The following is a 14115-nucleotide window of genomic DNA, read 5'->3' as shown; positions in this document are numbered from 1 at the left end:
AAGAGGCAAGAGAGAACCGTCGATTCATGAGCTTACATCGCTGTGCTCGGCGCGAGCGCGGTCGTCAAGGGAGCTCCAGTGCGAACCGCCTTCCCACAACGCCGCGGCACACCGAGTCAGGCACACCCTCCAACGCTCAAGAGGGACCCCGGCATCACCGTCGCCAGCATCTTCACCGCACCCCCTTCACTTTGCTACCGCGCTATTCTGGCCTGACACCGCAACGTTTCACCACAACAGATGGTGCTGAAGTGCGGTGCGGAGGTCAGAGAGATTGCGGCCTGGACAGCGCGTCCCTCGCATCACCGCAAAACCACCGAAAGCGGACAGGAAGTGTGTCATCCAGGTCGGTGCGCTCCGGCCAAAGCCCCAGGATAGGGGATGCTGGTGCTCCTTCAAGCATCACAAAACCCAATACAGCACAATCGGTGGTGGGGGGCGCTCGTGCGGTGGCGCTCAGTAAAGCAGCGGGCTCCACTGCCCAACCAGGCGACGTGAAAGGCCCCGGCGTAGACATCATCATTTTGATCGCTTCTCAGGGAGTTCAGCTCACTACGTCCGAAGACGCCCTCTGCCGTGAAGCTCACCGCTCGACATCGCTCATGTCCGTGCGTAATGTGCGTTGTGCAAGCCCGCACTCCGGTCGAGTTCTGGAAGCGGGGGAGGCGGCGGCTGCAACCACATCATGAGTTGCCACTACAGCATCGCACACAGCAACTCATGACAGCGTCTCCACGCGGCGAGAGAGGCGCGCAGATGCCTTCCAGTGCGAGGAAGAGGATCTGTTGGAAGTCATTCAGAGCTCATGCTGTGCAGCCGAAGCTCCATGGCGGCTGCCCGTGCCGACAACGATGAGCGAAGGAAATGCAACGCAGCCCACACGTCGCCACTACCCCCATCTCTCTCGTCTGCCAGTGGCGCACCACAATTGCAAGGGCCTCCAAAGGGCGGTGCGGATGGATTGGTGGTTGATAGTAAGAACAGCAGCATCACCGCTAACACACACACACACACGTCGATACAGTTCATCGTCGGTACAGCCATTGCCCATCAAGGCATGTGAGCATACCGATACAGCGAGTGCATTGAGCACAGCCCCATCTGCTCTTTCAGGAGACAATGCACCCGCACATGGAGAAGGCGATGACGGCGCCATGAGCCGTCCGGGAAATCGCAGGAGTCCGAGCAGTATGCGGCACGAGAGGTCTCTGAGTGGCTGGCCGCAATCCCCTCGTGACGATGCTGTTTCAGTGGCTCCGTTCCGTGTGCTGTCGCACTCGCAGATGGCCTCGCATAACCAGATGCTGCTGTCCTTTGTCTCCGGTGAGTCACCGGAGGATGCACCGCAGTCAACATTCGGGGACTGCCCCGCCACTGGCGAACCGACGCCGCCCCGCAGTGGGTCACCGGTGTCCGCGCTGTGGCGCCGAGTCAACAGTTCCAGGGCTCTGCATCCTGCTTCCAGCGCGCGCCGCCTGCTGACATTGTCCCCGCAGAGCCACAGCAACGACCTCAATGTCTTGGAACGTGGAGACGGCGGCGTCTCGGCCGACTTCTCTAAGGCGTCCGGGTACAGCTTTTCGCCCTTGGATACCTATCTGCTGCCGCCGTCGACGGAGTCGCCGCAGCGGCCGCAGCCTCCCCGGCCTGCAAGCATCGGTCCCGAGTACGCCGTTTTCCGACCTTTGGTGCGCTTTACCTCCAACGGCATGGCCAGCCATCACACCACGCTAGAGCAGGACCAAAGTATTGGCGCAGGTGAGAGTGTTGAGCTCAACGACGGCAGACAGAGTGGGCATCAAAAAGCTGCAGACGCATCCAGGCCTGCCTCACTTCACACCAGCTCCATCGCAGAGTCTGCTATCACGCCGGCGGCGCGCAGAAATGCCGCTACCGGTGCCGAGAGAGCACCGCAGCCCCAGCCGGAAGTCCGCCTTCGCCTCCCTGTGGCCAAGGAAGGAGTGGCGCTGTTGAACCCTATACACAATGTGCCGCCGCAGGGGGAGTTGCACCGGCTGCTCCGAGTCTACCGCCGCGAGCTGCTGCATCAGTTTCCTCAAGCTCTGCGTGGTCCTCCACTCGTTGTGAGGCTAGCGGATGGCGCCGAGGCCAGTGAGACCATTGACGAAGCCGAGTGTACGAGTGACTGGGAGGACTACACTAACGGTGCCACGAGCGGGGCCGGCCGCGGCGGTCTTCATCGATATCGCACCCCTCTTGCAACCACTGCCGCTGTCGATGTGCCGACAGTAGAAGTTAATGCAAGCCGTCCCCACGAGCTGTACAGTCGCCTTGTGAGTGACCCTGTCGGCTGTGCTGTGGAGGTCGTTCACCCTGGCGCGGCGACCGCATCTGCAGCGTCTTTTATGCGATCCTTGAGTGTTCCTTGCAGCACGCGACAAACTGGAGGCCGCGGTGGTTTCCATGTGAATCGGTCCTCGGGCGCCGCCGTGCTTGGTGTCTCTCGAGGTAGTTGCCTCAGCGGTGGCGGTCGCTCAGCCTGTGAGGCGAGCTCGAGTCGAAGCAGCAGCCAGGGCAACCCTACTCACGGGGACGGCGCCATGCCTGTGCCTTCGCGTAGTTGCGCTGAGTTGGTGGCGAACGGCTTCTACAACGCCGAGGCTCGCGAGAACAAAGTGCAACAGGACGAGCTGCAGCGCCGAAGAGCTGTTGCTGAGTACGGAGAAGCGTCGTACTACAGTCTGGAGGCCCCCACGGACGGCACCACACAGATGAATGGCTTGCAAAGTCGCTCTAGCGTTCACGTCCTAGGCGTCGCGAAGGCTGCAAGTCTCAGCGACATCCTGTACGAGGAAGAGCAACATATGCAGGGGCTCATGCAGCTCCCACAGCTGAACTGTGCGCAGTGCGCGGCGGGGTGCAGCGAGCCCGTGCGGCGCCGTATCTCTGCCTCGGCGATGGTCTCACCTCAGTCGACGCCAGCAGCGCTACAAGCCTGGATGCAGCGTAGGTGCCGTTAGCCGCGGAAGCGTCAGCGGGTAAAGCTGCCTTGAGACTGTGAGGTGGATGATCTTGTGACAGGCGCAGCAAGTGCGGCTCCCGGAACTCCTGGTGCGACGGAACTCTGTCGACGGTGCACCCTGGGAGCAGGGCCTGCGCGGCGGCAAGCCACGAAGCCCCGTAGCACCTGTGACAAAACAAAAGCGCCCGCTGCGCGATCACGGTCAACTCCACGGGCTGTTCCGAGAGGGCAGGAGCCGGAGGAGACGGCGAACACCAGAGACAGCGGTCGTTTTCGCCATATCCCTCTAACAGCGAGACCAGCTCTCCTGCAAGCACAACGGCTTCGGTTACACCGACCACGAGAACCAGTGGTGCATCAAGCTCAGGGCAGCATCCCAGCAGCTCGAACGAGCCAGCCGCTTTATCTGCTGGCGGCCTGGCGCACGCGCACGATTCACGGGGCAGCCAAGACGTGCTTGTTGCCGATGACTTTACCACAATGTTGCGTGCGCCTATCTGAGAGAGAGACACACACACACACGCATACAGCGAGAGCGAGAGCGAGAAAGAGAGGAGAGGATGATGCCACCAACACCAGATATACTGTTCATATGAGCCTGGAGCTCTTGTTGATGAGATCAGCGACTGCACCTTTTTTTTCTTCATTCTCCCCTGGTGGTTGCCGACGTTTTTGTCCTTGGTTGAAGTGCGACTCTCAGCCTTTCAACGCGAATGCTAGTCTGCCGCACCCGTTTGCCATGCGCAGGCTTTGAAAGGCAGCCAATGTATTTCTCTTTCTCGTCATTCGGCTCTTCTGCTTGCCTCGGCTGCTTGGCTGCGTGGGCGTGTGTTGTTCGATGCAAACACACACACACGCACACACACACACACCTTTGTTCCTCTGCCCGTCTGCATGCGCTGCGCTTTTCGATGCCGTCGCGGTGTCTCCTCGACTCCTCTGTCCTTTGTTTGTCTGTTTCCGCCCCCCCCCGCTGTTGTCCCTCCCAGCGCTTCCCTCGTTGTCCGCGTCTGTGGTTCTACGCGTGCGGGCATGTGTACACGGTGGTGCCACGTAGTTCTCGCTTTTCTTCCATCCCTTGCTTCCTTTTGCCCTGTAAGATTCGTAATTCGTCTCCATGGAGGTGCACAACGCAGCGAAGGAAAGAGGTAATGTTACCCCTTCCGCGTGCTTCATTGTGTGTGTGTGTGTGTGTGTGGGTGGGTGTGTGGGTGGGTGGGTGTGCCGATCGGCACTCATCTCGGCTCTCAACTCCCTGATCTTGTGTGTATGTGTAGGTGCATCGCTGCACATGTACCCGTGCGCGGATATGTGTCTGCGTGCGTTACTCTCGAGGGAGCACCGCTTTCGTCCCCCTCAATCGGAACTGCTCACGAATACACCGTGAAGGGTTGCAAAACAAAAAAAAAAGATATATGGCTCGAACGCACGTGCGCTGGCCCCATCCAGCGGATGGGGCGGAACGAGGTCGGCCATACACAACAGCAAAAGAAGGAGTGAAACTGTCGTCGCAGCAGACGAGTTGTGCGCCTGAAATCCGCATTCTTCTAGCGCGTTCTTCTTTTTTTGTCGTTTGGTATTGTGTGCGCTTAGCGCAAGCCTTTCCTCGCTGTTGTTGTTGCTTATTCTTTCTCTCTCTCTCTCCCCCCGCCCCACCCACCCCCGCGGCTACAGCACTCATCATCATCCCTCGCCTGTCTCCGTTGACGAATGGACTTCATCGTAGGTCAAAGGAATTGCATGTCATCGCCAGCAGGGAGCAGCAGCGTAGGGTCTTTGTCTCTCTCTCTCTCTCTCCCCCCCCCCTCTCCCTCTCTCCTCCTCCCCCTCCCCTGAGAGCTCTACACAAAAGACACCTGCAAGCAATACTGCCACCGTGAGCCGAAGGAAGATGTCCGCTGACGCAGGAGAGGCGTGGGAGAGGGGCTGCTTTTCTCTGTCCGTGTAGGCTTTGTTCATAGTCGTCTTTACGAAGGCCGTGATGTGCCTGATGTGGGTGCAAGTCGTCTTGAGGATGTATGCATCCGCGCGTGGCGTGACCCTCCCCCTCCCCCCTTCACCGCCACTACCTTTTTTGTTGTTGTTTTTCTGGGTTGGCTTTAGTGCGATGCGCTGCTTACTCGGATAGAGAGCAGCAAGCTGTCACACGAAAGGCTTGTGCTCTGGCGTGTTTCTTCCCCGCTCTGCCTCATCTCCCTCCCTCTCAACTTGTCTTTTCGATGATATTTGTTTCGTGTGTGTGTGTGTATTGCAATACCAAGACACGTCTGTGTCTATGTTAGCATTGTGTGCGTGCACGTGTCCCTTGTGCATCTTTTCATTAGTATTATAATCTATGTGTGCTTGTAGGTGCTTCCCCTTCCTACGAATACGACAGCTGCTACTTCTGCAGCCTTCCCCCACCACAGCCCCCCTCCCCCCCCCTCTTCCCTCTTCCCTCTTTTCTCTTGCGATTCGCGTCTATCCCTGCCCGCGAAGACAGGTGTCATTGTTGCTGCCTTTCTTTGGTGGTTCTCTTTGGCCAACACCACCGCCACCCATCGTGCCGATGGCTTTCCTTTCTCTGCTGCCTTCGCCTCCGTGTGCATGTGTCTGTTTAACTTGAGAGCGGTCGTGTGCCTAGCGTGGCCGCGCACTCCTCAGGCACATTCACCTCTGCGAGTCGACGTCTGCGGGCGGAGGGAGTGGGGCAGAGGAAAAGAAATGGCGTGGGAGGGAGGTGAGAGTATTGCCCGTCCGCCTCTCTACCGTCATCTTCTCCCTCCGCCATCCTCCCTCTGTCTCTGAGTCTTTCCTCATCCATTGAAGCGAGTGTGCCCCCTTTTTTTTGCCGCACCGGCGACGATGGCGATTCCGCCTCGGTGTCTCCCTTTTCATTGTTTTGTTGCCGCCGGTGTTGATGCTCCTTCTCGGCACGACAGATGCGCGTGCGACGGCTCTGCGCAGCCCCTCTGAGCAGCGTGCAGAGCGAACACCAACAAACGAAACAGCGGCATAGAACGCATGCTTGGGGAGGAGGGAAGGGGGAGGGGCTTCTCTCACTCTCTGTCTCTCTCTCCCCTCCCCCCTCACCCATCTCTCTGCTATGATCATCATGTTGCCTCTGCGGCCCCTTCGTTCAGGCCTGTGGACCTGTCTGCGTACCGTGCCATGGAATCAAGCAAACATCGACAGTGAGGGGCAGAGAGAACGCTTGCGCGTCTTTCCATGCGTTGCAGCAGTCGTAGCCCTTGGTGCGTCCTCCGTCTTCTGTTTTACGTGCATATGTGTTGTTTTGTGTGACAACACTGTGCGGTGTGCGCGTAGCCATGGGCGGAATACTCTGCATCCTCATCGCTCGTACCCCCGCCCCTCCCCGTCTCTCTCTTCCCTGATATACACACACATAGACACATGTGCATACGATGTATGGCGGATGGCGCTCCGATAAAGTCGCGGGCTACGCTGTCATCTCCCCCCCCCTCCTCCCCACTCTCTTCTTTCGCTGTTCTTCCCCAGGCGCAAAGCGATGCCCGGACTAACCACGAGCTCTGCACCCACCGACGCCGTCTACAACCTCTGGTCAAGCGTCGCTGTTGCCCTGTGTAACCCTCTGTTGTTTTGTGTTGTAGGCGTGTGTGTAAGGCGTTGCCACCGTGGTGGGCGTCGCAAAGGGCGCGTTGACGACGACAACAACAACAACGGCAACGCTGCAGCGATGGAAGTGCTTTCCTCGAGTAGAACTCTGGCGCCGTTCCACCAAAAAGAAGGGAACGGGGACAAGCATGCCTCCAAACCGGTCGCAGGTAACGCAGCGACCTCTCCCCCTAGCTTCACAGCGGGTGGGATGTACGCCTGCATGGATGGCGTCGCAGCAAAGCAGTGCCCTACAGAGTCCTCTCCACCTGTTTGGGATCACTGTAGAAGCCGTGTGACCGGCGTGACTCATGAATGCGCGCCACTTCTCAACGGGAGGCACACGTATGGTACAGCCACAAGATCTTGAAATGCCGATAGTCATCGAGGCTAGCCTGCCGCGCCGCCACCCTCGATGCGCTACAAGTCCTTTAAGTCCGAAAAAGGGACGGCAGATGGACTAGATGAGTAACACGCTGCTATTGCGGACGACACGAGCCATTGGAGGGGGGGTCAACGCTATCCCACCTCCGAGTTCTGTCAGCGACACCTCGTTCTCCCCTTCCGTTCTCCTCTCAACCGAGCACTGGTCAGGTCGCAGTCCTGTGCGTACATTGCTCGGTGCTACTAACATGTTCAATACAGCTGCTATAGCTGCAAAACTTCAGGTTCTACAAGAACCAGCCTCACCCAACGTGCGCAGCGCCAGTAAAGGAGCAGTGAAGTCCGATTGACGTCAGCATGTGGCAACGATGCTGCAGTGACAGTGTGCCCCCTGCGACCTCTCCTCCACGCGCCGGCGATGGCGAGGAGACTGCCACAACAGCGAACGACCTACGCACACACCTTCACACCATTCTTGCAGCGATGCCAGCAAGAGCTGAGTAATACGCTCGAGTCCACGAAGCGTGCCAAGCCGGAGAGGGTTCGCGTGGCACAGGAAATCGGTGGCATGGAGCTTTACAAGGGGGCTCTTGATGGCTTAATGGCCTTCACGCTGACAGAGCTCGAATACGCTGAGGCGGGAGTGGAGGAGGTGGTGGAGAAGCGGTCAAAGGAAGTCCGCAGCAGCATGGAACCGACTCGAAGAGATGCAGGCAAGTCTGAACTGTGGAGCCGCCTCGTGGGACACCTCATGTGGCCGTTGCTTGTCTGCGTATCAATAGAGGCCTTTTCGTTTCCCCTCTCCCGCAAACAGGTCTGTAGTGGTATTGTCGCCCAACGTTGTTTTGCCCTGTGCGCTGTGGGGCGATGTTACGGGACAACGTCAGCATCGTCCCCTTCCTCGTCTTCCTTTGCGCGGTGCCAGAGCTTTCCTGTGAGTGCGCCTGCGTGCAACCACATGTGCATGGCCACCACCTCCGCCCCCCCCCCTTCTCCCTCCTCCTCTCTCGCTTTCGCCATCTCTCACGTAGATACTACCTCGTCTTGCTTTGCAACATGTGTTCTTCTGCTTTCTTTATGACTCCCTGCCGTTGCTGTCTGCTCTTTCCTTCAGCGTGCCCGCTTCTCCGCCATGCATCATGAGCCCAGCTCCACTCTACCACCCCCTCCAGGCCTGTCACACAGGCCCCCATCGCGTGGTGCGAAGCAGCGCTGCACACACGCGTTACAGCCGTGCACCGACTCAGTCACCTGAGCGTGGCCGCTGCCTCGCACTCTGCCCACACGCCTCACAGCAGCGTCCACTATTGCCGATGGCCACCTGGTGCATCCCCCTCGGGGTAGGCTCAGGCTCCCCACACCAGTTGGCGGTGTGAGGGACGTGGGTGGGATGCGCTCGAGCCACGCTGACGCCTTGCCCATCATGTGGATGGCGCAAGCGTGTTCGCCGTCGCAGGTTACTCCAGCGCCACACCATCCAGGACCTGACCGCCGACATCCGTAGCGGTACATCGCTTGGAGCTCGCTACGTCGTAGGCACCAGGCCGTGTCAGCACCAGAAGTAGCTCGGCATTGGCAGGGATAGAGGGGGTCGTGCTTGGCCGCCCCACCGAGTGTCGGGGGAGGGGAGGTGTACCAGCCGCTGAGATACGACGCGCTGAGAGGTGTGCTACCCCCTCCCCCTCCGTCAGCTCCTTTGATGTTCGAAGAATCGCACAAACAGAGAGAAGGACTGCTATGGTGGTGCAGTGGACATTCTCGCCGTCATGATGCGCCATCCGCTCGATAAACCGGGCACTCATGGACCCGTACATGGGTTGGCGGGTCTGGCCGTCGCTTGCGTATGCAAACGCCTTCGTGGCGCTGACCGTTTGTCTCGTTTTTGCTTTTATGCGACGCACTGCGGCGTCGCTCAGAGGCCGCGGAAATCCCTCGTACATGAAGCGAAGCATTGCCCTGCGAGGCAGTACTCGTGGGCCTGTAGGCTGCGTGAACAGAGAGACGCTGCGGAAGGATTCCAAGGCATGTGTGATGCTGTTCTCTGAACTGCAAGGGCCATGCAGCGTAGACGATGTTGCCTTCCGTGAAGCACTCGTCATGCGGCTCTTACGCACCCAGACCTGTTGCTGTAGCAAGTCCTCCATGGGCCCACACGCGTTCCCGTACGGCCCTTCACGTCTCCGTGAGCATCCCTCACCCCAACTGTCTTTCTGTCTCTCTCTCTCTCTCTCTCTCGCCAAGTTGTGTGCCATTTCGTGCCTCCCCCCCCCCCGTTGGTGTCGCCCATGTCTTCTCGACACGAGTAGTGCTGCGTTTTTCGGTGCAGAGCCGCTCTGCCCCACGCGGCCTCGCTTCCGGCTTCCATGTCGCATCTGTTCGAGAATGCGGCAGTCGAGCTGCTGCGCAAACAAGGTACGGTTGCCGCCGCCGAAGCCCTCGCTGGCAAAAAGTACGTGCTCATCTACTTCTCCGCCCACTGGTGTCCGCCATGCCGCAGCTTCACGCCAAAGCTAAAGGCATTTCACGAGAAGCACCACGTAAACCACAACTTCGAGGTTTTATTCGTCTCCAGCGACAGTTCACCAGATGAGATGAGGACGTACTTCAGCGAAGCGCACGGAGACTGGTTCGCTTTATTATACAAGGATGCGCAGACGATCGGCCGAGACTTGGCCCAGCAGCATGGGCTCTTTTCGATTCCGTCGCTGCTAGTTTTAGAAAACAACGCCGAGCGACGTGTCGTGACGAGCTATGGTCGCGACATGGTACTGCGTGACCCTGACGCACAAAGCTTTCCGTGGCATAACGCCGCCGCCATCATCAACGCGGCCCGACGCTCCTTCATGAAAAAAATGGCGGTCATTGTAGTACTGGCGATCCTCCTGCTGGCTTTGCTTATCCAATAAGTCTTGGGCACGGGAAGCAGAAGAAGTGTAAGCTCTCATAGTGTTGCTCATTCCTTGATATGCCCCCTCGTGAAACAATGCGCGCAAGTCTCTTCTTTCGTAGGGCACTCGGGCGCGCGTGTCGCGCTAGTCAGTTTTTGTTGCCTAGAGTCTTAAGACCGAGGGAGGTTTCTCATGGCCAACGAAAACCTGTGAAAGAGTGTTGTCAGCAGTTCGTCAGCTCCCTGCAACAGGACTATCACAGCTCGCTCAGCAATACCAAGTAGTACGAGGGCTTCTTTCGGCCCCCAGCCTCACTCGCGTGGTGCTGCAGACCAACACGAAGATGTGCATCGCCCTTTCCAGTTTGCTCTGCATCTTTTCTTTCTCACGCTCGTCCACAACGTCTCGCGAGTGAGTATCAGCTGGCCCTCACGCACATGCGCTCCAGCTCACAGCACGCCGCACGCTCAAACGTACGGCGAGGGTGTATCCTTACCCGCGCACTAACAGTCAACTCTTAGTGGCATGCCGCCGTACGCCTCTGTGGAATCCCCGTGGCGGGGTCTTCGCTTTCTATTCGACAACGCATCTCTTCTCTTTTCCCTTGCCCAACGACCTCATCGGTTCTGTTCCACAAGAAGTCTCCCTGCAGCCCCGTACATCAAGGCGGCTTCACCGTGAGTCTCCGCCAGGCCTCGCGCACGAAGCAGTACGTCGTCGTTCACATTGTGCGACATGGGTGGGCACTGCCCTGCGGTGTCACCGCACAGTTGAGCACATTCTACAGAAAGTACTGCGGCTCACACATGCTCGAGGCAGTCCTGAAGTTAACGGATCGCCTCAAGGATGCTATGCTTAGCTTCGCGAAGTGCACGCATAGAGACTAACCCTGTCTGAAGTACGAGGATGCAAGCAAGCTAGAGACACAGGTGGCAGAGGATGCACACCTGCACCCCCAAGCAAGTGTCGGCATGCCTGGAACCTTTGAGCTAGAGCAGCCGATAAGGGGCTCTTCTGAAGTTCTCGAATCTGTAACGGTGAAAGGGGCGAAGCGCAGCGTTCGTGCGGACAGGGACTTTATGCCTGTCGCGTCTGTACACTGCGCCTCGCTGCATTCAAGTCTCACTCTGGAGTGGCTGCCCGAAGCACTTGTATTTCACACGCGGGTCGGCATGCAGCTGAAGCCCTTCAAGCCTCGGCAGCTAGGACTGAAGAGGCAGCAGCAGAGATGCCTACAAGGATGCGGCTAAGAAAGGCAAGGATGGGAGCAAAACAGCCCGGGTGTGTACCGCGCTGCTGCTGCGAAGAGAGATGCCGATGCGACAACGACCGCTGCCTCTGCTCAAGCTCTCACTCAACGATCCGTTGTGCTGCACCACCATCCTCATCACATATACAGGGAAGAGGCGATGGACGAGAGCGGCACGAAGGCAAGCCTTGCTCAGCCCCCGTGTTCTGAACAGGGCGGGGAACAACTGCCGGCTGTCATGGCTCGACCATCCTTGGCTCCCTTAGCGGAGGGCACACGAGTAGGGGAGAGATAGGCTCTTTAGAAGCCCCAGCCACTTCTTCGATTCCTTGGCGCACAGCTTCCCCCCCCCCCTCCCCCCTTCCTCACGTTTTCGCCGCTGTCGCAGAGACTGCGCCTGCTGGGCAGTAAAAATCCACAGTCGGTACGAAAGCCGCGGTGCAGCTAATGCAGCATCGTTTTGAAGGGCTTGATGTCTGCCGTGGCAGTCGTCGATGCAGAGGCGGCGCTTCGTGAGGTAATCGAGTCAGAGAGAGGGCGCGCAGCGGATGTCCTTCGCCACAGACGCGTCGGAGGCCCGCGGCTATCGGAGACGCGAAAGCGCGACCAGCGGTATGAGTGCTACACATGGACAAGCGTTGCGTTTCATGTCAAGAGCGCTGGCTCACAGTGTCTGTTGACCGCAGACGATGCCCCGTGCTCATCTTCTGTTGCGTGTTCGTGCGCCGAGGCACTCCTGGTTGTTTCCGTAGTTGTCCCCTCCCCTCCTTCCCTTCTCCAGCTTCTTCCCCCCCCCCCACCCCTTCTCTTTGCGCGCTCCCGTCATCCGTTGTGGGTTTCTCTCACTCTGTGCTGTTGCCGCTGCCCGTGCTGACACTCCAGTTTTTCACTCGCGTGCATGACCGACGTGTCTCCTTGGTCGCCCGTACGCGATTATTTCCTCGAGCGCTTGATGACACATCCGGCACTCTGTCCTCTGTATGTGTGTGTGTGTGTGGTTTGTGTGTGTGTGTGTGTGTGTGTGTGCTTGATGACAATATCCGTGAGTGACTCGCTTAGCAGCGTCACGAAGCGCTGTTTCGGTTGCCCTGCGCGCCGGCCGAAGCGAGGCGTTATCGAGATGCACGCAGGCACCAGAGTCGCGACTTCTTTTCTGCCCGAGTGCCAACGCCGGTGTTGTGAGCTAGGCGGATACGCAAGAGGATGCACAAGGCAAAACGTAATTGGGGGTGCAGTACGAAGCGCGTCATCCAGTGATGCCGCGGCAGCCCCCGACTAGGGATGCGCCGTTGTGGGGAGTCGAGTCAGATGTGCGCTGCTCGTAAAAGAGGTAGCCCTTGCTTGGGGTGGCCGCAACGCTGCCGGATTTTTCACCACCACTCTCGGCTCCCTCGTGTTCGCCTGCTACGCGGCGCACGGGATGTGACACAGAGATCCCACAGCAGTCGAGCTCAGTACTTTATGTACTTTCAGTATCCTCCCCCACCCTTCCGCCCCCCCTGCTCTCGTCCTTGCTCCGTACGCTCCCTATCAACGGCGTGGCGCGCGGTGCTGTCCCGCGAGCGCCTTGCTCGGAATCGCCCAAAACAACGGAACAACGAAATGTAACGGCAGAAGCGTCTCCCTGTTGGTGTGCTTTTTCTTCGTTTTAGCGTCATCCGTGTTGCTGCTGCTGCTGCTCTCTTCCCCCCCCCCTCGCCCCCTCGCCCTCGTTGCGCGCAGAGACACGCACTCTGACATACTGCATGGAGCCCAACTTCTTCAACAACTCAGGGCTCATGCTCCTCTGCAAGGACGGCAGCGCCGTTCGTGCCATCGATGTCTTGAAGGACGCCGAGTACGTGCTTATGTACTTTTCCGCACACTGGTGCCCGCCGTGCCGCACCTTCACTCCGATGCTGAAGAGCTTCTACGAGACCCACCATGCCAAGAAGAAGTTCGAGGTTGTGTTCATGTCATCGGATCGATCTGAGGAGGAGATGATGAGCTACTTTCGTGAGTCGCACGGGGACTACTACTGCCTGCCGTACGCGGATGCCAGGTCGATGGCGCGGGTGTGGGGCGACACATACAAGTTCAAGACAATTCCTACGCTTCTTGTGTTCGAGAACGCAAATCCGCGCAAACTGATTGCGCGGTGCGGCCGGGAAATGGTCATCAAAGACCCGCTCGGAAATCTTTTTCCTTGGCCCGATGCGGACGCGCAGCAGCCGGCTGAGTCATTCATTTTCGACTACACACGTAAGGCAGCCATTGTACTGGGCATCTCGGTACTCCTCTACTCACTGATCAGCCGCAGCTTGTGATGTACGCTGAACTAGTGCTGATATGTGAATACAAACGGGTCGATCAAATACGAGTGAGTGGGAGGGCGAGCGTTAGATTGAGAAGAGCACCGTCCTTCCTCCTCGTGCAAGATGTGATGCGCTTCAAGCCGACCACAGCGGTCGGCATCGCTGACTTCTCTTTCTCCCGCGCGCCAACACACACGCACACACACTCACTCTCTCTACGCCGTCTTTTGTTTACCCCTTCCGGGAGGAAAGGACGTCATGGTACCGACCTCACTTCCCATCTACGCGGCCAAGACGTCGCGCACTCTCTTACACGTGCCCATGCTGGCGCGGACTACTTCGTCAAGTATGGCCTTCTGCCTCCATGTTGTTGTATACCTGTCGCGCTGGGTTCTACCAGGAAATGAAACCATCTTAGCAGGGAGCTTCCGAAAGAGTGGGCGATGTTGCTAGCCTCGACGAACGGTAGTGCGCCCGGGTTCCACGATGGTTGTGTGCGTCGCAGTGCAAGCGCATGTGAACACGTCATCGACGACAGAGTGACTTGATCTTCGCTTCTCCTTTTCCGGTTGCTGCCACAGTACTCACGACTTCCTCTTCTTCTTTACTGCCTCCTTCTCTCCATACCTGCAGCGGTTTCTCAATGCCGCCCACCCTATCGTATTGCGGCCACCACCTGCGGCATAAAAGCAACGCTCATGT

At 58.4% G+C, this 14115-nt stretch overlaps 4 protein-coding genes across 4 annotated transcripts; all 4 read left to right on the top strand.

The window, feature by feature from the left end:
• Positions 1-851: 851 nt before the first annotated feature.
• On the top strand, positions 852-2981 carry LMJF_31_1990 (hypothetical protein; the record flags this gene model as incomplete). The annotated part of the gene is made up of 1 exon (XM_001685133.1): positions 852-2981. The coding sequence occupies one exon, from the start codon at positions 852-854 to the stop codon at positions 2979-2981; it is 2130 nt and encodes a 709-aa protein (XP_001685185.1).
• A 4419-nt stretch (positions 2982-7400) lies between these two features.
• Positions 7401-8063, top strand: LMJF_31_1980 (hypothetical protein; the record flags this gene model as incomplete). The annotated part of the gene is made up of 1 exon (XM_001685132.1): positions 7401-8063. One exon carries the CDS (start codon positions 7401-7403, stop codon positions 8061-8063), a length of 663 nt encoding a protein of 220 aa, XP_001685184.1.
• Positions 8064-9345: 1282 nt separating this feature from the next.
• On the top strand, positions 9346-9888 carry LMJF_31_1970 (tryparedoxin-like protein; the record flags this gene model as incomplete). The annotated part of the gene is made up of 1 exon (XM_001685131.1): positions 9346-9888. One exon carries the CDS (start codon positions 9346-9348, stop codon positions 9886-9888), a length of 543 nt encoding a protein of 180 aa, XP_001685183.1.
• A 2976-nt stretch (positions 9889-12864) lies between these two features.
• LMJF_31_1960 (tryparedoxin-like protein) lies at positions 12865-13425 on the top strand (the record flags this gene model as incomplete). The annotated part of the gene is made up of 1 exon (XM_001685130.1): positions 12865-13425. The coding sequence occupies one exon, from the start codon at positions 12865-12867 to the stop codon at positions 13423-13425; it is 561 nt and encodes a 186-aa protein (XP_001685182.1).
• Between the last annotated feature and the right edge of the window lie 690 nt (positions 13426-14115).

This window comes from Leishmania major, chromosome 31, assembly GCF_000002725.2.
Source record: "Leishmania major strain Friedlin complete genome, chromosome 31".
Lineage (NCBI taxonomy): Eukaryota > Euglenozoa > Kinetoplastea > Trypanosomatida > Trypanosomatidae > Leishmania > Leishmania major.
Note: the sequence above shows the minus strand (reverse complement) of the source record. Positions and strands in the feature narration are given on the sequence as shown.